This window comes from Grammomys surdaster, unplaced genomic scaffold (genome assembly GCF_004785775.1).
Source record: "Grammomys surdaster isolate TR1022 unplaced genomic scaffold, NIH_TR_1.0 206, whole genome shotgun sequence".
NCBI lineage: Eukaryota > Metazoa > Chordata > Mammalia > Rodentia > Muridae > Grammomys > Grammomys surdaster.
In genome coordinates, this window is record NW_021604651.1 from 8,227,576 (window position 1) to 8,253,317 (window position 25,742).

At 41.0% G+C, this 25,742-nt stretch overlaps 1 protein-coding gene across 1 annotated transcript in view; it reads left to right on the forward strand.

Moving 5' to 3' along the window:
* Window positions 1–211: 211 nt before the first annotated feature.
* Window positions 212–25,742, forward strand: part of Nedd4 (NEDD4 E3 ubiquitin protein ligase) — a 93,220-nt gene continuing 67,689 nt past the window's right edge. Inside the window, exons 1-6 of the mRNA XM_028771355.1 lie at window positions 212–339; window positions 6,325–6,489; window positions 7,399–7,472; window positions 14,201–14,279; window positions 14,374–14,412; window positions 25,420–25,473. Coding sequence (XP_028627188.1) covers window positions 283–339; window positions 6,325–6,489; window positions 7,399–7,472; window positions 14,201–14,279; window positions 14,374–14,412; window positions 25,420–25,473 — 468 coding nt within the window. The 5' untranslated portion in view covers window positions 212–282. The remainder of the gene's footprint in view (window positions 340–6,324; window positions 6,490–7,398; window positions 7,473–14,200; window positions 14,280–14,373; window positions 14,413–25,419; window positions 25,474–25,742) is intronic.

The window sequence follows — 25,742 nt, forward strand, 5'->3', positions numbered from 1 at the left end:
GGCTGCGGGCCTCAGCCACCAGCCTCGCCAGCCCTCCCCCCGCGCGCGTCCCCGCCGCGGGCCTCGCTCCGCGCGCTCTGCCGAGCTCCTTGTTTCTGGAGTCCCGCCACGCTTGTTCCAACCCAGCCCCCCGCCTCGCGCGCAGCCGCAGAGCGTGTCCCGCCCCTTCCCGCCGCGCGCCCCTGTACCCCCGCGCGCTCCCGAAGTGGGCCTCGTCCGCCGCAGCGACGCCTCCTCCTCTTCCTCTCGCCGCTGCAGCCTGGGAGGGGTGGTTCGTCCAGCATGAGCTCGGACATGGCAGCCGACGATACGGAGGCCCCAGTGCTCTCGGAGGACGAGGTGCAGGGCGGCTGCGGGCCGCGCGGGGGCTCATCGTGGCGGGGGTGGCGGGCGATGGGGGCCTGGGCTTGGCCGCGCGCTCCGCAGCGGGGCAGGCGGTGAGGGAGAGGTGGAGAGAGGCCCGCACGAGGCCGCTGCGGGAGCAGATCCCCCGCCTGCTCGCCTCGCTGCTCAGGGCCTTGGGCTTCCCAGGAGGCCTCCGGGGTCCCTGGCTGCGGCCTGGGCGCGCTCACCCTCTCCGGGAGGGCGATGGCTTGGGTGGGGCGGCCTCCCGAGACTCAGCATCCAGCTCCTACCGCAGCGGGAGCAAACAGAATTTAGCCATTTTCCTACTATGGCTTCCCGAAGGCCAGGGTGGGAACGAGGGGGTGGGGGATGGGATTCCTTCGATTCCGCGGCTTGTGTCAGATGTGGGAAGTTCACACTTTGTTTCAAGGCCTTTGTTAGTATTTTTAAAAATGAAGGCAAAAGAAGTATAAATACTTTAAAGAACCCCCCACAGCTGTTGGCTTTGAAAACTGCAGCCCAAGGATTTGCGGCAGGCAAAACCGTCTGCTACAGTCGAACAACTTAATCTCGACTTTGCCTCGCGCTCACTAAAAGTGAGGCCCTCTTGAGGAGGGCTTCGATGGAGCTGGCGGTCGTCTCAAATGGGTGGGGCATTAGAGACTTCGAAGTGTTTAACTGTGACCCTTTCAAATTGTGTGTGTGTGTGTGTGTGAACCCAATCTGCGGGTTCCTGTTACTTAATCTACCGTACCTTTTATCAAGATTGGACTCAATTAGCTGGAAATTTCCAACCCCCCCCCCATTTCTGTCCTTTCTCAGGTACCTCCAAACACTACTGTAACGGCGCCCTCCAATTTTTCCCATTTTCCTAAGAGGTTTTTGTTTATACACAGTGGGCACTTTATTAACGTAAGATAATTATTGAACATATTTTGAAAACGTTTGTGCGTGTGCGCGTGCATGAGTGTGTGTTGTGGTTAGAATTTAATTTCTTAGGCAATCCGGGTATTTTTTTTTTTTTTAAAAAAACATGGGTGGAATGGAGGACATATTAAATGAACTAAGCCAGGCCTAGAGAGAGGTTACTTGAGATTTTACTCATGGGAAGTCTAGAAAGTTGCTGTTATAAAAGTTGTTAGTTAAGGGGCTGGAGAGGTAGCTCAGTGGTTGAGAGCACTTGTAAAGGACCAGAGTACAGCACCGTGGTGTGGGGCAGCTCAGAACCAGTAATTCCAGATCCAGATCTGATGCCCTTCTCTGGCCTCTGTGGCACCAGCACACATACACACACACAAATAAGAGTACATCTTTATTTTAAAAGTTGAGAGTAGGTTGGTGATTACTGGAGCTGTGAAGAGCAGTTGGGGAAGAAAGGCCAATGAGTGGGTACTGAGTCACAGGAGCAAGTTCTGTTGGACTATTAAATGCATGGTGGGCTAAATGCTTATATACTTTGGAATGTTACAAGAGGGACTGTAAGGAGGACTTAGCAGTTAAAAGAGCACTTGCCGGTCTTAGAGAGGACCTAGATCATGGTGGTGGTTTACAATCATCAGAAATGATGCCCTCATCTGACTTCTGTGGAAGTCAGCCGTAGACATGGTGCACATAAGCACATACAGGCAAGATACATACACACAAAATAAAAAAATAAACCTTTAGAAAAAAAGTCCAGTTCTGGGGTAACATTTAGAATGTGGTGACAGGCAGATAGATGGTTCTAGCTACTCAGAAGCAGCCCTCCACCTCCTCTAGCCAGGAGTGACAGTCTGAGCAGTCCCCATTATTGCATAGGAGTTAGGAGATACGACTGTCCTGCGCCAAGGATGCCTTTCTTATCTCCCTGCCTGCTGCATTACTCGGTGTGGAGGCTCTCAAGTTGGTGTCCTACTCAGGCCTTAGGCTTTCTGACTGGCGCTCCCAGATTTCTTACTCTCCTTCCAGCAGAGTTAGCTGGTCACAGACTAAATATTGCTAAAGTCGTCTTTCTCTGTCTCTTTTCTCCCTCTTGGCCCAGTATCTGTATTCCAGATTGTTTTTTTCATCTTCCCAGATAAACTAAAGATCTGTATGGCAGCTAGTGGGTGCTCAGCAGCACCTGGGGCTAGGATCTCCACCCTTGTAGTAAGGACTTCCTGAACTTTCGTTCTTTCTGGATCTGTACTTCTGAAGAGTTTATGAGCCAGGGTCTGTTATATTCCCATGATAAAGGTCTAGATGTGGGTTAGGTGACAAAAATTTTCTCCCATCTTTCTGTATCTACTTTGTGCTCATTAAGGGAGTGAGATAGGAAGACAGACATGGTTGTGAGCATCTTCCACTGTGGTGCTAATTGGGTTATTAATATTTACTTAGCAGACGTCCATTAACTGTTCTCTGCACGTTGTGCCAAGTACCAGGGATACAGAGGATAAAAGACTGCCAGCCTCCAAGGAGTTCACTAGTGAAAAAGATAGAAGTTGCTTGTTTTCTGGTTGTAGTTGGAAGCTCATTACTGTCATTTGGAATTTATTTTCTGGTTCATCACAAAACCAAATGGGAGCTTGGAACACGCGCACGCGCACACACATACACACATACCACTTAATGTGCACACACATCACACACATACCACACACACACAGAACACAACATCCCCCCTCCCATACACATTTTATTCTTTATTTAATGACGGAAACATGGCAGCTGTGTCATCTCTTGAGCTCAGACTAGTCAAACTAGGCAGCCTGCTGCTGTTGATTAAAAGTGGTTGGGCTGGGGTGTGGTTTAGTTGATGGAGTGCTTGCCAAGTGTGTCTGAAGCTATGGATTGGCTATCCTGCATTGCATACACCAGATATATTAGCCCATGCTTTTAATACCAGTATCTGGGAGACAGGCAAGAGGAGTTCTGTGAATTTGAGGCCGGTATGGTCTATATAGCAAGGTCCTGAACAGCCAGGCTACATAATGAGACCTTCTCTCAGGAAAATAAAAAAAAGTCAAAGGTCATGTAGCAGTACATCAGCACACACCTGTCATGCCAGGCGGAAACAGGGCCAGAGGATCGCTTGACTAAGACCAACTGGAGCTATGGTGTGAGCTCCTATCTCCAAAAGAAGGAAGTGGATTCGGACAAATCTGAAAAATAAACAAGGAGAAAGATGAATAGAAATGGCATGGAGCCGAGTGGTGGTGGTAGCACTTGGGAGGCTGAGGCAGGCAGATTTCTGAGTCTACAGAGTGAGTTCCAGGATAGCCAGGGCTACACAGAGAAACTCTGTCTTGAAAAACCAAAACCAAAAAAAAATAAAAAATAAAAAATAAAAAAAAATAAAAAATAAAAAAGTAAAAAAATAAACAGCATAGAATGTAGAGAATTGTGGCTTAATCTTACAGAGTGGTTAGGCACAGACTCACTGGATGATGGAGGGTATTAAAGCATGCTGAAGTTGGATCTAATACCTCCCACTTTTAGATGAGTTTTAGTTCCTTTATGTATAGCCTGTGGAAAGAAGTTCTGTTTGCAGAAATTTTACTGTTAAAGCATTAGCTAAATGAAGATGTGTAATGTAATATAATTTACATGGTTTACTCTGATGACCACTGAGGATTAACTACAGAAAATGACTCATCACCCCTTTTCTTTTTTGAAACAGTGTCTCACTATATAACCTGGAGAACTCTGTAGGTCAGCCTGGCTCAGAGATCTGCCTGTCTGCTTCCTGTGAGATTAGAGGTGGGATTAGAGGTACCTGAGCGAGCGAAGGCTCTGTAGTAAGGAGCACCTACTGCTTGTGTAGAAGACCCGAGTTCAGTTCTTAGCACTCATTAGGCAGCACACATACAAGCCTGTTATTTGAACTCCAGAGGATCTCCTCACACTCTATTGGCCTCCACAGGGACCCACACACAGCTGCATATACACACACACACAGAAACACAAACATCTAATTAAAAATAATAAAAGTAAACCGTAACAAAAAAAGAATGCCAGTGTCTGAGGACTGGAATTGTAGCTTAGTTGGTTAAGTGCTTGTTTAGCAAAAGCACTGGGTTTATGAGTGTGGTGGTGCCCTGAATTTTTCCTACTTAAATTCATAGAAATATTGAGACAATTTTCTGAGATTTATTAAAAATTACATTTATTTATGCGTGTATGTGTGTGCGTTCATGTGTGTGTGTATTCGTGTGCTATGGTGCATGAGTGGAAGTTAGAGGATAACTTGGGATCAGCTCTATCATGTAGGTCTCAGGAATTGAACCTGAGTCACCAGGTTTGGCAGCAAGCGCCAAGGGCCATGGAGCCATTTTGCTGGCACTCTCTTGTGAACTTTTTTTAAATTTTGGTTTTTCAAGGCAGGGTTTCTCTGTGTAACCCTGGCTGTCCTGGAACTCACTCTGGACCAGGCTGGACTGGAATTCACAGAAACCTGCCTGCCTCTGCCTTCTGAGTGCTGAGATTTAAGGCGTGGCTACTACCAAGCAGTGAACTTTTTCCTTACGCATGTTGTGTAAGATAGTCATTGGTTGCTATTGTTAGTGTCTTGTTTTCACATTTCAATATGGACTCTCAAGTCATTTACTAAGATCACAAAAATTCAAGGAGTTGGAGATTGGAATTATATTGAATTTATGTATTATTTTGGAGAAAATAGACAATTTATTAAATATTTTCATCCACAAGCACAGAGAATATCTCCATTTATTAGTTCTCTCATGTCCTTCAACAGTATTTTTAACATTACCCATTGAAATTTGTGCATTTTTATTAATTTTGTTTCTGTATCTTGTACAATTTTAAACATATGTATATGAAAAATATATATATTGAGACTGGGTGTTACTGTATAGCACTGGCTGCCTTGGAACTCATTATATATACCTCTTGAGTGTTGGCATTAAAGCCCTGTACAGATATGAAGGGAAAGGCTCTTAATGAGGAATTACCTGAATCAGGTTGGTCTGTGAACAGATCTGTGGGGAATGTAAGAAGACTCCAGTCTGTTGTGAGCGGCATACAGCTCTAGTAATTTATTCTTACCTGTCGTAGTGTCTTAGTTATTGTTTGAAGAGACACCATGACCAACAGCAAGTTGGGGAGGAAAAGGCTTTACTTAGCTTACACTGGCCACATCATAGAAGGAATCATTGAAGGAATTAGAATAGGAATTCAAAACAGGGCAGGAACCTGTAGGCAGAAGCTAATGGAGAGGCCACCTACTGGCTTATTCTTCTTTACTTGCTCAGCCTACCTTAAGGGGTTGCCTGGCCCACAATGGGCTGGGCCCTCTCACATAATCACTAATTAAAAATACTTTCTTACAGCTCAGTCTTAGGACATTTTTCTATATTGAGGTTCCTTCTCTCATGACAATAGCTGTGTCAAGTTGACATAAAACTAGCCAGCACAGTTGGCATGAGTCTAAATAAAAGAGAATGAACACAGTATTACCAGGCTGTGCACTGAGTGTGTGGAAGTTTGCATTATACTGAACTGTCCTACAGACTTTTGAGGCAGGGTCACAAGCAGTGTTAGAGAGAGAAGCTGACTAATGGCCAGCCAGTCTCTGTCCTTGACGGGTGTGATGGAGAACTGCTTGAATTCTTGCCTTGGTTTCCCTCCATGATGGACTGAAGAGGCTGTAAGTCAAATAAATAATTTATGTTGCTTTTTGTTGGGATATTTTTTCCCAGGAGCTGAAATGAGTCTAGAATACCTACCCTTTTTTGATTTAAACTATTTATAGTGTGTGGGATAGTTAGAGAGGGTGTAACAATGCAGTCCACAGCTTGGAAACATTGCCTTTACTTCCTTTTTTTTTGCACATGCACAGGTAGACACACATCCAACTTTTTATTTGCTGAGCCACTTGAGAATAAGTTACAGAATTAGTGCCATTTTCCCGAGTGTTTTGTTATGTATCTCTTTAGATAATATAATAGTTTTATTAATTTGTTGAGAATTTTATAACAATGTATTTTTTTTTTTTTATGGGTATGGGAGTTTTGTGTGGATAAGACAGAAGAAGGTGGCGGATCCCCTGGAAGTGATGTTACAGACACTTGTGAGCCGCCATGTGGATGCTGGGAGTTGAATCCGAATTCCCTGGAAGAGGAACATGTGCTCTTCACTGCCGATCCATATCTCGAGCTCCACAATGTATGTTTTTAAAATTTTATTTATGTGTATGTTTTGTTTGTATGTATGTATGTATGTGTGTATGTATGTATGTATGTATGTATGTATATATATGGTGTGTGTTCCTAGTATCCATAGAGACCAGAAGAGGGCTTCTTCAGACCTTGGAACTGGATTTATAGATGGTTGTGAGCCACCATGTAGGTGCTGGGAATTGAATCCAGGTCCTCTAGAAGAATAGCTAATGCTTTTAACTGCTGAGCCATTTCTCAGCTGAGTCAGGGTCTCATTATAGAGCCCTGACTAGCCTGGAACTTACTATGTAAACCAAGCTGGTCTTGCAGTCTTTTAGTGCTGGCTCCAAGGGATTAAAGTGGTTCATCACCACACCTAGCCACATACGTTGTAATTTGATGATATTCACCCCACGGACTCCTCCCGTATCTCCTCTCAGATTATACATCTCTGTTAAGACAAGGAATTTGTCCCATAGGACCTCATTCCATGGTGACATGCAAGGTCATTGGTATTTAACATATCATAGTGCGTTCACTGTTATTTATGAACTATTTAATGAGACTTAAAAAATTACCTTTTCTTAGTAGTTATTACAAATGATTATGAGCTTTTGATTTTATGTTATGAACACAGGAACAATGGTACCTTCCTTAGTTATAATTTGTCATTAAATTTTTCTTATAAAAAGCCTAAATTCTTACTTTGTGTAATAACTTGACTTTAATTCTTTCCTCTTTTGTGTGTGTGATCAAATGTATCTAACTAAAAATAATGCATTTTGTTTTTGTTTTCTTTTATATAGCTTTCTATAAGATGACTTCTTTTTAAATATTCCTTTGAATTTAGTATTCTAGTTACTATTATTAGATAGCTTGTAATTACATGAAAATAAAACAACTTTTTGTATCTTAGGATGACACACGAGTTGTGAGAGTGAAGGTTATAGCTGGCATCGGCCTGGCCAAGAAAGACATCTTGGGAGCCAGGTAAATATAAGGATGGGCTTGGGGTTTAAAGAAATAGCCGGGCGGTGGTGGCCCAAGCCTTTAATCCCAGCACTTGGGAGGCAGAGGCAGGTGGATTTCTGAGTTCAAGGCCAGCCTGGTCTACAGAGTGAGTTTCAGGACAGCCAGGGCTACACAGAGAAACCCTGTCTCGAAAAACCAAAACCAAAAAAAAAAAAGAAAAAGAAAAAAGAAAAAAAGAAATAATACTGCTTAGTTTCTTTCTTTCTTGAACTTTGATTAAATGAAAATCTGAGTGATAATAACAAATTTTGGGGCACAGTGAGATCCTTATAGGTTAGGTGGTTGATTATTTTCTTGGTATCTGAATCACTGAATTTCTAAAATTAAAGACAGTTATAGATTTATTATTGAGTTCTGCCCCCAGAAATTCATAAAATTTCAATTCTCTAAATCCTTTAGCAGATAAGTACCATTATAATCTCTGGGTGCAATAGAAAGAGCAGCTCTGAGCATCACATGAGCAGAGCAGGGAAGTGCTGGGATGGAGCCTCGTGGGAGTGAAGCTGCGGTGTGGAATGGGTCCCTTAGAGGACTTAGTCTGCAGCCAGGGAGAGTTACAGTCTGAACTCTGTGGTGGAGAAATGAGAAGAAGAGAGCGGAAGGAAGCGTGGCAGTGGTGAGGATGCTGGAAGAAAAAGAGTTGGACTCTCAGCTGGTGTCCGAAGATCTGTGTAGAGAGTTATTGCCCAGCAATGTTTGTGACCCTTGTCCAAACAACATAGATAAACACAGGAAAATAACAGAACTCAGTTTACAATGTCCATGGTACAACATGTAGTCACTTGGCCTGTAAAGAGCCAGGGAAGTGGAACATACTGTCAGTGAGTAAAGACTATGTGAGCAGAATATGATGAGAGGCAGGCAGGAAGATCTCTGAATTCAAGGCTAGTCCAGTCTACTTAGTGAGTTCCAGGGATGCCAGGGCTACACAGCAAGACACTGTCTCCAGGAAATAAAAACTGGGTGGAAAAGAAAGAACAAAGAAAGGCAGAAAGAAAATACGCTCATGGTCAGTCAAAACATCGGAGGTCTCAGGAATGAACTAGAGACCTAAATAAATAAATAGATAAATAAGTAATAAAATAATGGGGAAATTCTACAACTAAGATATAATATTTGAAATTAAAGTGCTTTGGTTGGCTGTGGTTGCTAAATACATAGATCAAAGATGAACTGAACATAGATTAATGGGAATCATTTCCCAATTAGAAGATGATAAAGAAGAAAGGTCTGTTTTAACTACGTTCCAGAAAAAGCAGAGAGCTAAATAATGAAATAAAATATTTTTAAAGAATAAGTGTCTAAGTTTGAAAAACAATCAGTGAAATATACAGCTGGGCTGGAGAGTTGGCTTAGCAATCCTGTATTGCTCTTACTGAGGAAGATTCCCGGGGAACTGCCTGTGACCAACTCCAGGGGATCTGGCGCCCTCGCGTGGCCTCCACAGGCACTGCACTTAAATGTACACACACAACTTAAATCTTTTTGAAGAAGAAATGTTAAAGCAGGTTAAAGCCCCTGGTGAAGAGAAAGGAAAAGAACAGCATCAGAAGCAATACATGCCTGGAATCTACAGATACTTTTTTTAATTAAAAGTTTTATTTTTTTGTGTGTGTGTTTTGTCTTCATGTATGTGTATGTATACTTTATGTCCATAGAGGTCAGAAGAGGGTATTGACTCTCCTAGAACTGGAGGTACAGATGGTTGTGATCTGCCATGTTTGTGCTGGGAATCAAACTTGGGTCCCTTGCAAGAGCAGTAGTTCTTGACCTTATACAGGGTCCATTGGAATCAGGACTCACAACCTTGTCTTATGGATTTATATTATAGATAAAAGGAATACCCATGGAAATTACAGCATAAAGGATGGGGTGTGTGTGTCTGCTGTGAACCTGTATGAAAGAATGATATAATAGAAAGCATAGGCAAAGTGAATCATTAAGGGTATAAAATAGAAAACACATATAAGCCACCCATCAAGAGTAATGCAAAGAGTTTTAACTTTTGTAAGAGTAAAAATTTAGAGGGTTTTTGTTGTTGTTTTGTTTGTTTGTTTTTGACAGAGTTTTTCTACAGCCCTGGCTATCCTGGAACTTGTTCTGTAGACTAGGCTGACCTTGAATTCAGCTGCCTGCCTGTCTCTCAAGTGCTGGAATTACAGGCGTGTGCCACCACCACCATAGCTATGCAAGCATAGTTGTACACCATAGCTGTAAAAGCAGAAATTTTAAAATGAAATTCATGAAACAATTAAAAGGCCAGTACAAAATTTTTTTTTAAAGGGACAGGACAAGGGAAGGAAAACATGAGCTAATATACTTGTATCCAATCATATAATAATTACAATCCTGAACATGAAACATTGATGGAGAGAAGTAAATGCCAGGCAGCCATTAGAAAATAAAACTCACTAAATGTGGTGACCCTTGTCTGTAATTCTAGCATTCGAGAGGATTTTGAATTCTAGGGCCAGCTTAGCTACATAGTGATACCTTCAAGAATCTAGGGCTGACGTGGTCTGTGTTGAGTCTGGTGGTGAGGGATATGGGGAGCATGGGGCAGGGAGAACAGAATTATGTCGAGGGTGTGGTGGCAACATTGAAAGGGATGAAGAGACAGCTGTGTTATAGGTGTTCTTCCCTCAGTCAGGCGTGCTTGCTGGATTCTAGAGGACTAGATTTTGGTTGTGAGCACCTACATCAGCTGGTTTATAACTGTAAATCCAGCTTCTGGAGATCCAACCCTCTCTTGTGACTTTGGCAGGCACTACATGCACATGTAACATGCATGCATTGTATGCACATAAATAAGGAAGCAGCTCTTTAAAAAGCATATATTTAAGTGCAGTGATACAGCTAAGTTGGGGAAAATGAATGTAAAGATAGTATGGTAAAGATTACAGTGACTATGAGCCAGGCAGTGGTGGCACACATCTTTAATCCCAGCTATCAGGATGCAGAGGCAAGTGAATTTCTGATTTCAAGGCCAGCCTGGTCTATACAGAGCATTCTAGCATGGCTAGGGCTACACAAGAATAACCCTGTCTTGAGAAAACAAAACCAACAAACAAAAGTAAAATCTGATATAATAAGAGTGAAATAACACAAATTTTCAAATATTTCACAACGATAATAAAGTCACCAGGAATATATATATTAGTCAGAAATAGAGCAAACATTCATGACTGTAAAATAGATGTTCAAATGTACACAATACATTGACAGTCATGGGCCTTGTGAGGATTATATATCTTTTGCTGCATGATAATATTAACTATAGCTTAGTGTCTCAACCAAACGTGTTTATTGTTCACAGTCTGTATGATTCAGAAGCCCCTTGAATCTTTACGTTTATCCACTGTTACAGGTCTCACGAAGTAATTCTTCTGTGTTTGTTTCTAATTCAGTTATGAGGTCTCTAGAGGGGATGTCTGCAAACTCTAGAACTGTCCTCATAATGCTCCAGAGATTTCATTGCATTTTCAGAACGTTTTTGTGGTTCTTCATCCTGTGATAGAACCTCAAGTCATCACATGTGCCTCAGGAGATTTGTCTATCTTGGCCAGTGGCCTGTGACTTTGATCTGATCTGGGTCCAGACAAGTTCCTACAAAGGGAACCCATTTCCAGGAGAGAAGTTGGGTTCATGAAGTCATTCAGGTGAACACAGAGTGGGCAACTCAACAAAATCACAGAAACGGTCCGTAACCGAATAGACCTCAGAGAAGAAAATGCACCTCACTAGGCACAAGGCATCTGGGGAGCCCCAGGAATGTGTGTTAGCATATGTTGGTGAGAACATTTGGGTACTGTGAATTTCTGACTGATGAGTTTAGAGCAAGCTGCCGTGAGTTTTGTGCCGTTACACTATGCCTGAGAAGTAGTCACTGTGATAGTCCACAGCGAGTGTGGCCTCAGTGGGAGCTCAAGTATCTACTGTGACTTGTGACCCCAGGAGGTAAATATATGAATCAGCTCTACTGAAGAAAAGAAATAGAAGACTGTTGCAGTCTCCCCGACCTCCCCCTCTGTGTGTGTAAATGTGCACATGACATGTAGATCAACTTGTAGAGTCAGTTCTCCCCTTCCATTTCAGGGTTTTAGGGGATATTAAAGTCAAGTTGTCAGTCTGTTCAGTCTGATCCAGCTCACTGATCCAAGACTATGACCATAACGTCTTGTACACTTACAGACCTAAGAGAAATCTCAGATGAAATATTTGTACCACAATAAAGAAGCAGTCATACACTTGTTGAGATCTATAGTTTTAACTATCTTATTTATCTTATAACTTAATAGTAATATAATACATTGAATTAAAAATGAGCAAGACCACTGAAAGGGACAAAATATAAATGTCCATATGGCAAGCTGTCTGGGTTAGAGTTGGTTTGTTCTTTTTCCCTCTGAGATAGGGTCTCATGTAACATTGATGGCTTGCAACTCACAGAGATCTCTGTCTGCCTCTGCCTCCTAAGTGCTGGGGTTAAAGGCATATGCCACTGTATCCAGCAATTTTTACAGTTTGTATTTGATATTATATAATTAGTTGTAAAAGTATGGATGAGATGAGAAAAGGAAATGTAGATGAACAGGAGGCCAGGAGAGGATACCTTAGGGAAATCAGCTTGGAATTTACAGGTAACAGTAAGGGGGTTCAGAAAGACTGAGGGTGGCGTTGGGCTGTAGCTTGGCTTGTCTAGGATGTACAAGGTCCGGGCTGCAAACCATGAAAACGGGTTGTGATACAAATCTGTAATCCAACCATGTGGGGTGGAGGCAGGAAAGTCAGAAGATCAAGGCCCTTCTTAGCTACATAGAGAGTTTAAGGCAAGTGTGGGCTACAGGGTGACATGTCAGGGAAAAGAGGAAGAGAAGACAAATTTAGAATGGTGTAAGAACCTAGGTATGAGTATTTCAAGGCATTTTCAGAATAGATCTGAGAACATAGACAAAGACTGTGGTTCTCGAGCTGTGAGAGGCAAAAGGGGGTCACTGTCGCTGTGTTGAGTGCTGATTCCTGTGGAACAGATGCTGTAGCCTCAGTCCCCACCCTCTCACAACTGTGTAGTCTGTACAACTTGGAGAAAAGGGTAATAGCTGACCCTGATCACAAAAGCTGTTTGGAGCACTGTTTGATATGGAGTAATTGCTATGTAAGTTATTACCAACTGTTCTCTTGTAACTTGAACTGAAAAAGGAATAAAAAGACATGTTCTGCTTTGCTAGAGGAAGGAATTAATGAGAGTCAGGAATACAGGAGTTTCAAAATGTACTGCTAGACCTAGAAAGGCTAGGAGGAGAAAGGAGTTGGTGAAATGGGCTGACTGGGGCTTTCTCAGGTGGACCGTGGTAGACAGGAGGGCCTCAGTCTTTGTGCTTCAGAGCTGTGTGTCTCCAGGTTGTCCTCGCCTGTCTCCTTCACTAGGGTTTCTGGGGCTGGAGAGATGCAGAGAACCTGAGTTCTGTTCTCAGTATCTGTCTGTGTTAGTTAGATGGTTCTGTAACTCTAGCTCCAGAGGACCTGATACCTACCTGCTCTACATGGGCATCTCCATACACACTTATAAACATGAATAAAAAATTAAAAGTAAGTCTGAAAAAGCTGGAAGGGCTTCTATAACATGGTTTTTGTTTGATTGTTTGGTTTGAGACAGGGATTTAACCATGTAGCTCTGGCTGGCCTCAAATTCATAGTGAGCTGCTTTCCTCTGCCTTCTGATTGCTTGGATTAAAAGGTGTGCCTCGCTGTGCCTGGCAAGACGTAATTATTCTTAACTGCAGTTTTTCAAAATATCTAAACTGTTTTTAAGAATGATTAAGATCTGTACTCTAAATCTTTTTTTCACTATTTACTATCTTTTTATTGATTCTTTGTTTCATATCATGTACCCCAGTCCGTGGATGAGTCCGTTCTCTCATCCATCCTTTGCCCTTGCAACCTTCTCCCTAAAATAAAAAAACATGCAAGCAAACAACAACCAAAATAATGGAAAATATCTCATCATGGAAGCTGTGGTGTGTCACACTGTCCCACAGTACACCTTTTTGTCCACATGTCTTCACTTACAGTGAAGTCATTGCAGTGAGTCATTGGCCTGTTCGGGATTCTGGTTTCGGTGACACTGTCAGTATTGAATCATCGTTAGGACTTCTCCCATTTCTTGCTGTGTATCATGAATATCCAACAGCTTTGGAACAGTAGGACTAGCCTTTTCACATGTCTTAGCCATTCTCAGATGATAGAGATTTTGGGGTGGTCCAATTCAGAGCCCTGGATCTGGGCCTGGGTGGTAGCTGAGTTGGTCAGCCCACCAGCTTCTCCCTTATCTGCACCACCAAGGCAAGCTTTCCAGCACTGCTCTTGTTAGGCCACTCAATGCTGCCATCAGCAGGAGGTAGGGTCAGCAGGATCCTAGGGCCGGCTCACCTGCACTTACCTCCAGAGCCAGCTCCACTGCATGGGGCCCTCTCTCCCAGATGCTGCACTCTGAATCTTTGTCCATTTTACTAATGTGGTAATTAAAGTTTTAAACAAAATGTAAGTTTTTATAAATGCTTAGTGTGTGTACAGATCCATGGTTTTTCAAGGTACAAAATAATAGAAATAATAGAACTGAAAATGGATAAATTTGAAAAGTTGGACTAAACTACTACTAAAACAACTTTGTTTTTAACTTTTAACAGTGATCCTTATGTAAGAGTGACATTGTATGACCCAATGAGTGGAGTCCTTACCAGCGTGCAGACAAAGACTATCAAAAAGGTTAGATTTAACCAGCTTCCAAAAATTTTTAATAAGCTTTGTATTATCTATGGCAAGCTATTTTAAGAAATAAATTATGTTTATTGTCTTTTAGTCTTTGAATCCAAAATGGAACGAAGAAATACTGTTCAGAGTAAGTATTATTTTATTTTATTAAGAAAGAAATTTTTTGTAGGTACCATTTACAAGTACTCACACAAGTACTCATTTACAATATTTTAAATGAACATCTTAGAATTTTTTGAATTTTATTTATTACTGATGTTTGTGTTTAATGTGTCTGTGAGTGAGGCCATGCACAGGACATGGTGTGTGTGTGGTCCGAGGCCAGCTCTGTGGACCTGGCTCTCCTTCCAGTCTTAGGTCCTGGGAATCAATCTAGGTTTACATAACAAACGCTTTAATCAGCTGAGACATTTCACTGGATCCAACATTTTTTTTTTAAAGATATATATATTTTTAAGATTTTATTTTTTATGTATATGAATATATTGTCGTTCTCTTCAGATACACTAGAAGAGTGAACTGGATCCCATTACAGATGGTTGTGAGTCACCATGTGGTTGCTGGGAATTGAAATCAGGACTTCTGGAAGAGCAGTCAGTGCTTTTCATCACTGAGCCATCTCTCCAGCCCTGGATCCAAAATTTTAAAAAGAAAATTTAAATTTTTTTTCTGAGACAAGAGTCTCACTGCGAACCTTGGTTGTTCTGGGACTAACTCTATAGACTAGCCTTGAACTCAGAGGTTCACCTGTCTCTGCTCTTATGAGTACTGGGATTAAAGGTGTGTACTCCTATGCCCAGGCACCCAGAGAAAAATTTTAAGATCTAAAATTATGGGTTGGAGAGATGGCTCAGAGATTAAAGACACTTGTTGCTCTTACAGAGGACCAGAGTTCAATTCCCAGCACCCAAATGGTAGCTTATAACCATCTGTTACTACAGTTCCAGGGGATCCAGAGCCCCGTTCTCACCTCTGAGTATACCAGGCACACATGCACTGTTTCTGTTCCCTACAGGGTGAATGTCCATTTCCACAATCTCTTGGCTGGTTCATTTCTGCTTGTATATTCCTTAAAATAGTTTTTTTTACCTTAGTTTCCCCTTTGTGGGTACACACATGGCCAGTGTTTTTAAAAGATATCTTTTCATTTCATTTCTGCTTTTTCAATATACTTTCCACAGCTCTGATCTTGCTCACACCCCAGCTCACAACTCAGCTGCCAGGCCTGTCTGTTCTCCTACCTTTGATGCAATGTGCTTCTCAGTAAATTTTTATTAAAAAGGGGGGTAGGTGCTAGGGAGATGGTTCAGCGGTTAAGAGTACTTGCTGTTCTTCCAAAGGACCTGGGTTTAATTCCCAACATCCACAAGGCAGCTCTCAGCTGTTGCGATCCAAACTGCTGGTTCCAGGGGATCTGACACCTCACACAGACATACATGCAGACAGAACACCATAGTGCATAAAATTAAAATAAATAGGTCATTTAAGAAATTGTTTGTCTGTGGTTGCAACTGCATCTGTAGGCTTCTGTGAAACCCTGTGGTTTTAGACTGGGAAGAGAGAAGGGAAGGAGTTGCTGAGGGGAGTTGACACGGGTCTCTGAGGTCCAATGCAGTGCCTACAAGGTGCTTCTGGTGTTTGTGTTCAGAGGAGCGTCTTATTCTTCTGCTTGAGATGTCAGAACTAGCTTTTGAAACCAGAAATAGCTCAGAGCTGGTTAGAGTCATTCCAAGAAAAGTGAAACTAACTTTTGGTTTTGCTCTTTGAGCCTGAGGCTGCTGTGTCGGTCTTGGGCGGTTTCCTTGCATGTGTTGCTTAGGAGAATTTTCAGAGTCCTCCCAAGGGGCTCAGTTGCTCATTTAAAATGTATTATTGCTTAACTTACTGTATTTTGCTCAGAAATATGTGCATTTTTAAGCAAACCAGCATTTTTTTTTCACATTTGTTCTTGTTTTGTTTTGTTTGTTTTTTGTTGTTGTTGTTTCAGGACAGGGTTTTTCTGTGTAGCCCTGGCTGTCTTGGGACTTGCTGTGTAGACCACACTGGCCTCGAACTCAGAGACCTGCCAGTCTCTACCTCCTAAGTGCTGGGATTAAAGCCACCACCTGGCTGTTTATTTGTTATTTACTTATTTTTTAATTTATATAATTAACTATTATACATTGTATTTATTATAAATATTTACTTATTTACTTTTGATAACATTTCCTTGTTAATGAAAGTATTAACATAAAGATGCTACAGAGATGAATGAACTAAAAACTAAAATTCACCATCTCTACTTGTTTTGAGATTATTTCTTTGTTCTTGCTTTTTAACTATAAGAAAATGTGAGCAAAAATATCCTTGATGACTTCTGAGTATAAAACAAGCTTTTCTTTTAATTAATTTTTCAGGTTGACATATAAAATACATTGTTCCATAATGGCATACTCAAGTATTTGTCCTCATTCTTTGTTCTCGGTTATCCTGTCCACTGCCCTCTGCAGTACTCCCTGCCCCTCCCAGGCTGACTCCCTTCATCCCCCAGTTACTCCCCATTTCCTGTTCGTGCTACAGGGATTCTGTTGCCCTCTCCATTCCGTGCCCAGCTTAGGCTCTCTTCCTTTCCTGTAATGGTCCCACGTCTAATTTTGTGACCTAAACACATAAATAAATACACACATGCAAGTTTTGCGTAGAAGAGAAAACATACAGTATTTGTCTTTTTCAGTGGCTTTTTTCACATATTTCTAGTTGCATCCATTTTCTTGCAAACGCCATGTTTTCAATTTTCTTAATGATTGCATAAGATTCCACTGTTTGTATGGACCACATTTTCTGTGTCCACTCATCTGTGGATGCTGCTGTGACTGAGTCAGTGTGGATGTGCAAGCACCTCTGTTGTATATTAACTTACTGGGTATGTACTCAGTGTTAAATTTCAAACTGGGGACCAGCTGAGGTGCCTACTTAACATAGCAAAGTGGACATGACCTTCAGCTTCTCCCTGCAGCTCTGGGCTGTGCTGCACTTTCCCCAGACTTTCCTTCCTTTGTAATCCAGACATTTTTGTTTTCTACCTCTCCGTCTCCTGGTGCCTTTGGCTCCCTGGCTGCTGTACTCGGTTCTCTTCTATTTCTTTTCCTCTCCCTCCCCATACGGTTTAGAGTTGTGACCTCTCTGGGATCTCCCATATGTGTCTGTTTCAGCTGTGTCTCCCTTTTATCTATAATAAACTCTCCCCTCTACCATTCCCAGGAGCAATTATGTCCTGTCCTTTCCTTCTTACTTCTGTTTTTCATTTACCCAAGAGTGTTACAGCTAGATCAAATGATAGGTCTATTTTCAATTAAAATTTTTTTCTGTTTTGAGGTTTTAAAAAAAGCTTTTAGATTCATTTATTTTATTCTATTTGTATGAGTGTTTTGCTTGCTAGAAGAAGGTGATGGGTTCCTTGGAACTGGAGTTCCTTGGAACTGGGTTGTGCACCATTGGGTGCTGCCAAACCTGATGCTCTGCAAAGCTACAAGTGCTCTTAGCCACTGAGCCATCTCTCCAGCCCCTGTTTTCCATTTCATGATGGCTCTCCATATTGCTTCCTGTCTGTGGCTGCACAAGTGTATGCTCCCACCCACAGCCAACAATGTTCTTCTTTCTTTGATCCTCTCTAGCACTTGTTGTCATTCTTTTCTTGACGTCAGTCCTTAGCCTGGGGTGGGATAGAATCCTCAAGCAGTTCTAATTTGCATTTCCCTGATGGCTAAGAATGTATGTATTGGCCATTGTGTTTCTTCTTTGGCAGTCAGCCTACTTACTGATTGAAGGAGTTGATTCTTTTAGAGTTGGGGCTCTTTCTATGTGTGAGGCATTAGTGTCCATTTGACATGCGATGCGGCTGGCAAACATTTGTCACTCTGCAGATTCTCTTCACTTTTTTTTTTTTTTTTTTTTTGCTGTACAGAAGGTTTTAAATTTCCTATAATCCCATGTGTTGATTTTTTTGCCTATAGTATGTTCCCAGGCAGTTTTAACATTTCAGAGTTGACATTAAGATCTTTGGATTTTTGAATTGATTTTTATATAAGATGAGGGGATAAGGATCTGGTTTCATTCTTCTACTTTGGAAGTCCACCAGGATTAAAGCAGCCATGTCTTCTCCACAGTTTTCTATAGTTTAGTAAAAAATTAGCTGGCTGTGTTTGCGTATTTCCTTTACCTGCATGCCTGTCTTGGTGTTACTAGTATGGTGTTTTGTTTTGTTACTGTGTAGCATTGTTCCTTCCTCTAAGGATGTTACATTGTCCTACTAACCATTGATGTAGATGTTTGAAGTCTTTATTTCCCGTGAACTTTAGGATTTTTTTCTAGTTGTGTGAAGAATTTCATTGGCTTTTTGATAGAGATTGGATTGATTTTGAAGTTTGCTTTTGGTAATTGCCATTTTTACAATATTAAATCTAGTCTCTGTGGGAGATTTTTTTTTTTCTGTATTATATTCTGTAATGTCTTCAAGTCTCTTCAGTGTCTTGAACTTTTCATTGGAGGGGCCTTCACCTCATATGTATTTAAAAATTTTAGTTAGATTATTTATTTTATTTTATGTGTATGAGTGTTTTTCTTGTATGTGTGCATTTAAAGCACATGTGTGCTTGGTGCCCCTAGAGATAGAAAGAAGGCATTGGATCTCCTGGGACTGACGGTGATCCAGCATGCATGTAGGTGTAACTGCTGAGCCCTCTCTCTAGCCCCACAGGATTCTGTTTTGTTTTGTTTTAATTTTTGCTTGGTGAGTGTTACTGGTGTCTAGAAAAAAATACTGGTTTTTGCACATTGATTTTTGTAGGTGCTGCTTTGCTGAAAGTGTTTATCAGATTTTAAGAATCTTCTGGTGGAAACTTAAGGACCTTTTAAGTAAAGGATCAGTTATTGGCAGTAGCCATAATCGGACTTCTTTTGTTTGTGATCTTTTCTTTCTTCCTCTTACTGCTGGGACTTCTAGCCCTGAATTGAATAAGCATGGAAAGTGGGAACCCTTGTCTCCCTCGAGATTTTAGAGATTATGCTATTGGTTTCTCCCAGTTGAGCATAATGTTAGCTAATGTTTGTTGTGACAGCCTTTATTATTATGTTAGGGTACGTCGGGGAACTTTGCCAAAGGCCTTTCTGCATTGATTGTTTATTGGTTGAAGTCTATTTGTGTTCTGATTAAGCTCTCATTGATTTGCACAGGTCCTTGCATCTCTGGAATGAAACCAGCTTGGTTGTGCTGCACATTGTTGGTATACTTTTTGGTTTCCAGGAATTTTAGTGAGTTGTGTGTGTGTGTTGTGTGTGTGTGTTGTGTGTGTGTGTGTGTGTGTATGTGTGTACATCAGGGTATTCAATCTATAGCTTTGTTTTTTCCTTTTTTGGATTTGGTTTTTGGTATTGTAGAATGAGGTTAGCAGTGTTCCTTCCCTTTCTAATGAATAGAACATATTAAGGATCATTGATATTCACCTTCCTTTAAGGTTCATCTGAATTCATCAGTGCATCTGTCTTGTTCTGGGCCTTCTTTGTCGGGTGACTTTTTATTACAGCTTCAGTCTCTGATCATGGAACTTAAGTTACTACATCTTGATTTAATTTTAGTAGGTCAGATATATCTAGAAATTTATCCTTTCCATATCAAATTTTTGTTGGATTGTAAGTTTATTTTAGATAGTTTTCATTTAAAAAAATATTTATTTTGGTGTATATGTATGCACTTGTGTACACTCAAGTTACACTGCTGGTCAGAGGACAGCTCTAGGACGCCAGTTCTTTCCTGTTACTGTGTTTACTCCATAGACCAAACTCAGATCATTAGGCCTGCATGTAAGTTTTTCTGCCTGCCAACCTTTATATCTCATCAGCCCTTTTCTGAGTTTCGAAAAAAGATTTATTTTTATTTTTTAATTATGGGTAGGTGTATGTGGAATTGAGTGCAGCCTCCACAGAGGCCAGAGTGTAGGATCCCCTGGAGTGGCAGTTACAAGCCAGTTGTGAGCCACCTTAAGTGAGTCCTGGAAGAGCAGCAAATGCTTTTAACACTGAGCCATCTGAAGCCCTCTCCTCCTCCTCCTTTTAGTATAAACACCCATTCCTGTAAACTTCCCTCATAGGACTGCCCTAGTTGAGCCCCAGAGGTTTGATGAGCTGTGCTCCCGTTTTCATTTATCTCAAGAACCTTTTAATTTCCTCCCTGATTTCTTTAATGGTAAAGAGGTTATTCAATAACTTGGCAGTCTCAGTGTATTTGTGTAATTTCTCTGGGTGTTCTTTTTCTTGATTTCTTGTTTAATTTCTGCTAGAATCTGATGAGCTATAAGAGGCTATGTTGATTCTTTTGTATTTAGTACGACTTTATCCATGGCCTAGAGTGTGATCTGTATTACAGATGGTTCTCTGGGCCGCTGCCAAGACGTAATGTGTGCTCTGTGTCTTTCAGGTGGAGGGTTCTGTAGCCATCAGCTAAGTCAGCTTGATAGCTGTGTAATATAACTCTTGCGCTCTCTGTGTTGACTTTTAGTTTGGATGACTTATCTAGGGATGAGAGTGGGGACTGACTAAACCACCCACAGTCACTGAGTCCTGTCTGACATACCCTTTCATGTTTGTTCTGTGAAATTGATAGCCTCAGTATTTGTTGTAAATATATTTATAAGTATTAACATCTTCTTGGTGGATTGTTTCCTTTATTAATATGCAGTCATTCAAAACAAAACAAAACAAAAAAAAACCCCAGATATTCTGACTGATTTTTGTTGTGAAGCCTACGTTGTAAAATAGAAGAACTGTGACAGCTTACTTTCGGTTTCAATTCCCTGGATAGACTGGTTCATTCTTTGTTGCATGAAGCATGTGGGCTTTTTTTGTTTTGTTTTAGAAAACAGATAATTAGATTTTGTTTGTAAAATCAGTCAGCCAGTCTGTGCCTCTTTATTGATGAATTAAAGCCATTTACTTATAAAGTTCCACGTATAGATAGTTGTAGTTTTACGGTTGTTTTTATGGCTGGCTGGATTTCTCCTTTTTACTTCCTGTCAGTATTGGGTTTGCTTGTTCCCTGTGCATTCCTTCCTAGTTCTCTGTTGTTCACGTAGTCCTCTCATGAAGTTGTCATTTCCTGCAATGCTGCCTTGATGAGATCATAAATTGCTTGTATGTAATTGTCTTTATTTCTCCACTAATCAATGTTAAAAGACAGCTTTGTGGATGCAGCATGTACGTTCAGGCCTTAAAATGTATCATTCCATGCTTTCCTGGTTCTGAGGCTTGCTGGTGAGAGACCTGATGTTATTAGGTGAGCTTTTTTTCTCACTGCTTTTCATACTGATTCTTTGTATTGTGTATGTGAGTCTCACTTACTGGCACCGGTTCTCCTTGATTTGGATGTCCTGGGTGGACAGTCAATCTGACATTGTCTCACTGCTGCTGGGATTACAGGTGTCTGCTACATATCCAACTTTTTATGGAGACTCTGGGATTGATTTTATTTTTATTTATGTGTATGAATTTGTGTCTGTGTAAGTATGTGTATGTGAGTGTATGTTTCTGAATTTGCCTTAGATCCTCTTAGAATTGGAGTAAGATGGTCATAAGCTGCCATGTGGTTCTGGGCATTGGACCCTAGTCCTAGAAGAGCAGCAGTCACTGCTCTTTGCTGCTGAGGGTCTCTCCAGCCCCTGATTTATTGATTTTTTTTTTTAAATGTGCATTGGTGTTTTTGCCTGCATGTACATCTGTGTGAGAGTGTCAGATCTTGGAGTTATGAACAGTTGTGAGCCGTTTATAGTTGTGAGTGCTAGGAATTGAACCCAGGCTCTCTGGAAGGGTGGGTATTCAGTACCCTTAACCAGTGAGCCATCTCTCCTAACTGCTGAATGATCTCTCCTAACCAGTGAGTGATCTCTCCTAACTGCTGAGTGATCTCTCCTCTCCTGATATATTGAGTTTTTAATTTCCAACGTTTCTTTTTCCCCTCAAAATCTGAATTTTCTTGTTAAATTTTTCTTCCACATTTCTATTTCACCCACATTGCTGGATTTCTCATTCATTTTTGAACTAGATAATATGTGGATGGCTCAGCGGTTAAGAGCACTGGCTGCTCTTCCTTCCAGAGGTCCTGAGTTCAATTCCCAGCAACCACATGGTGGCTCACAACCATCTGTAATGGGATCCAATGCCCTCTTCTGGCCTGCAGGACACATGTAGGCAGAATACTGTATATATAATAAATCAATAAATCTTAAAAAAAAAAAAATGTGGGATGCAGTTGGGATAAATTTGTCTCTGTGCATAAAGTGGGCCAGTGACTTTAAAGTCACAAACTATCAAAACTCACTTAAGCAGAAATAGTCCAAATAGTCTCTTAAAGTAATTGCATATTTAAGTTAAAAGCATTCAGCCAGGTTCCACTGCTGAATTCTGTCACACATTCTACACAGTGTTGTATGAAAAATTCAAAGATGAAGGAATATGTTGCAATTTATTTATTTATTTATTTATTTTGGTTTTTCGAGACAGGATTTCTCTGTGTAGTCCTGGCTGTCCTGGAACTCACTTTGTAGACCAGGCTGGCCTTGAACTCAGAAATCCACTTGCCTCTGCCTCCCAAGTGCTGGGATTAAAGGCGTGCGCCACCACTGCCCAGCCGAAATTTATTTATGAAACCAGCAGTAGTCTCTTACCAAACCAGATGTAGACCATGAAAGAATAGAACTGAACATCATTAGTGTTCTAGTTTCATTTCTGTTCTTTAAATCAGACATCTTTATGTAACCACAGTATCAGAAAATGTTACTTAATGTGATTTCTCCTATCTCTTATGTATACCAGTACCTTTTAAGTAGGTAGGAGAGAACTTAGTAGATCCTTGAAGGAAATATCTTGTGTCAGGTAATAGATTTTGCTTACCACACCATTTCTGTGTGTATGAGTACATGTACACATATCCTGTATTTGCAAACCAAAGGACAACTTTGATCATTAAAATGTAGGTGATTATAGTCAGGAGAGAAAGTCAAGGCTTTAGTGTAATTATTTATATATACATGTAGACTGTGAGTGTAAGCCTGGTGTGATGGTAACATACCTGTAAAGTAGATACAGGAAGTCCAGAAGTTCAAGATCAGCCTCTACTATTCAGTGGCTTGAGGCCAGCCTGGGCTACTCAGTCTTTCTATAAGACTGGACTGTTTTGGTATACCTGTAATAAGTTTTCTAGGAGCTGAGGTAGAAGGATCAATTGAATCTAGGGTTTTGAGATTAGCAGGCCCAACATAGCAGGACCCTAGATCAAATATAGAGATAGACACAGTAAGACCGTTTTAAAAAATGTATTAATTCTTGATAGGTACAACGACACACACCTGTAACCCCAGTGCTAGGGGCAGAAACAGCTCAATAGTCAATCAGTCTAGTCAAAATGGGAAATTCCCAGTTCTTCGAGAGATCCTTTCTCAAAAAATAAGTGGTTGAATAATATACCCAACATACATTTCTGACTTCAACACATGTGGCACAGGTGAGCACTCTTGAATACACATATGCACACATGCATACACCACACAGGTACCTATGCATGCAAAATGTAATACTTCTTATCTAATGGGTTCATAAGAAATAAGTGCTGGGCTCAGTTTGTCCTGCTAATCATATGTTGCCTATCCTTTGTTTATTTGTTTAGAACGTTTTTATATTTTTTATATTTTTGCTTCAGCTTTGTATTTCCTTTTCTATCTTGAGAGCCTACCACAAATTCACCTTAATCTGATTCTGTTTGAATTCAACAGCCTTTGCTCTCCAGTATCCAGTAGCTCTTAGTATACTGTTTGTGTGTTTGTTTTGTACCTTTTTTTTTTTTTTTTGATAACTTGTTGCTGTTGTCTCCTTTGCTACTTTGTTCTGTTTTGGGAATCTATGGTTTAATTTTACTTTTAGTTTTTTACTTATGTGTGTGAACCTGTGTGAGTTTGTATGCACCACTCAGAGGCCAGATGATGGTGTTGCATCCATGGAACTGGAGTTATAGTCACCTGTAAGTTGTCAGTTGTGTGCTGGGAAACTGAACTGGGGGACCCTCTGGTAGAGCACCAAGTGTTCGTAGCCGCTGAACCACTCTTTAGCTATGATTTCTGATGATCTAGTCATATTTAAGTTATAAAATGAAAAAAAACCCTTTTTATTGCTTCTGTATATAAGATATATAAACATTCAGAGATTATGTTTTATAGCTTTTTATTGCTGTTGATATTTTGTACACTGAAACTGCATTCTGAGGTCAATACATTCCTGAAGTCAGATACAAAGAAAATCCCAAATAATGGTATGTGCGCAAGTGCGTGTGGGCACGCGGGCGTGTGTGTGTGCGTGTGTGCATGTGTGCGCGCGCGCGCACTCATGCAGATCTGTGACCATTGAGAGGCTAAGATGATACCTGAAGCACCCCTTCATTCAGTAATGTGTTCTTTGGCTGCTGTGATGGTTTTCTTTGGTAACTTGATATGGTCTAAAGTCACTTGGGAGAAGAGTCTCAGTGAGGGGTTATCTGAATTGTGCTGTCTTGTTGGCATGCCTGTGGGGGATTATTCTGGTTATTAATTGATGTAAGAAGATTCAGCCCTCTGTGGGTGGCATTATCTCCTATGAAGGAAATCCTAGCTTGTGTAAGTATAATAAATATATTTTTTGTTTGCTTTGTGTAGCCCTGACTGGCCTGGGACTCACTTTGTATACCACACTAGCCTGGAACTCAGGAAGATCTACCTGCCTCTGACTCCAGAAGGCATTAAAGGCGTGTGCCACCACTCCATGCCTAAATATATTTCTTTGTAACATCTTCAACCTCTGGTATATTAGAAAAAGTAGCTGCCTTTATATTTGGTATTAAGTAGATATTAACTATTGAAATATTTCTGCAAAATGAAAGACATTAGCTTTGAAAAATACTACATATTGTTGCAACAACAAAAAGTGTTTGAATGAGGGTAACTATGGGTGACGTGAGTCTGGCCTATTTGTGCAATTAAAGTGCATAACTGGGTCAATACGTTGCTCATTTTGAAGATATTTCTTGGCATCTACAGGTGGATATTCGTGTTTTTAAAGAAAAGTTGTTTCTTTTACTTAGGTCCTTCCACAGCAGCACCGGATTCTTTTTGAAGTGTTTGATGAAAATCGGTTGGTAAGTTCCGTTACACTGCATGAGTGTGAAGGTTGCATTGACGGTGAACTTGAGGAGAGTGGTGTTGGATGGGTCAGGAGCCTGTGATCTGAAACAGATCCAGGACACTTTTGAACTACTGTTGGGGATGCAGTATTTTTCTTTCTCCTTTCCTGGAGTTAACCCTTCGATTTCATTCTATTCTGAAGGACCTGTCCTGGTTGTCAAGATTGTAAAGTCTCTCACTGCCTGTGTGACAGGAGGTTGGGGAGGGAAGCCTTTCTTTTCCT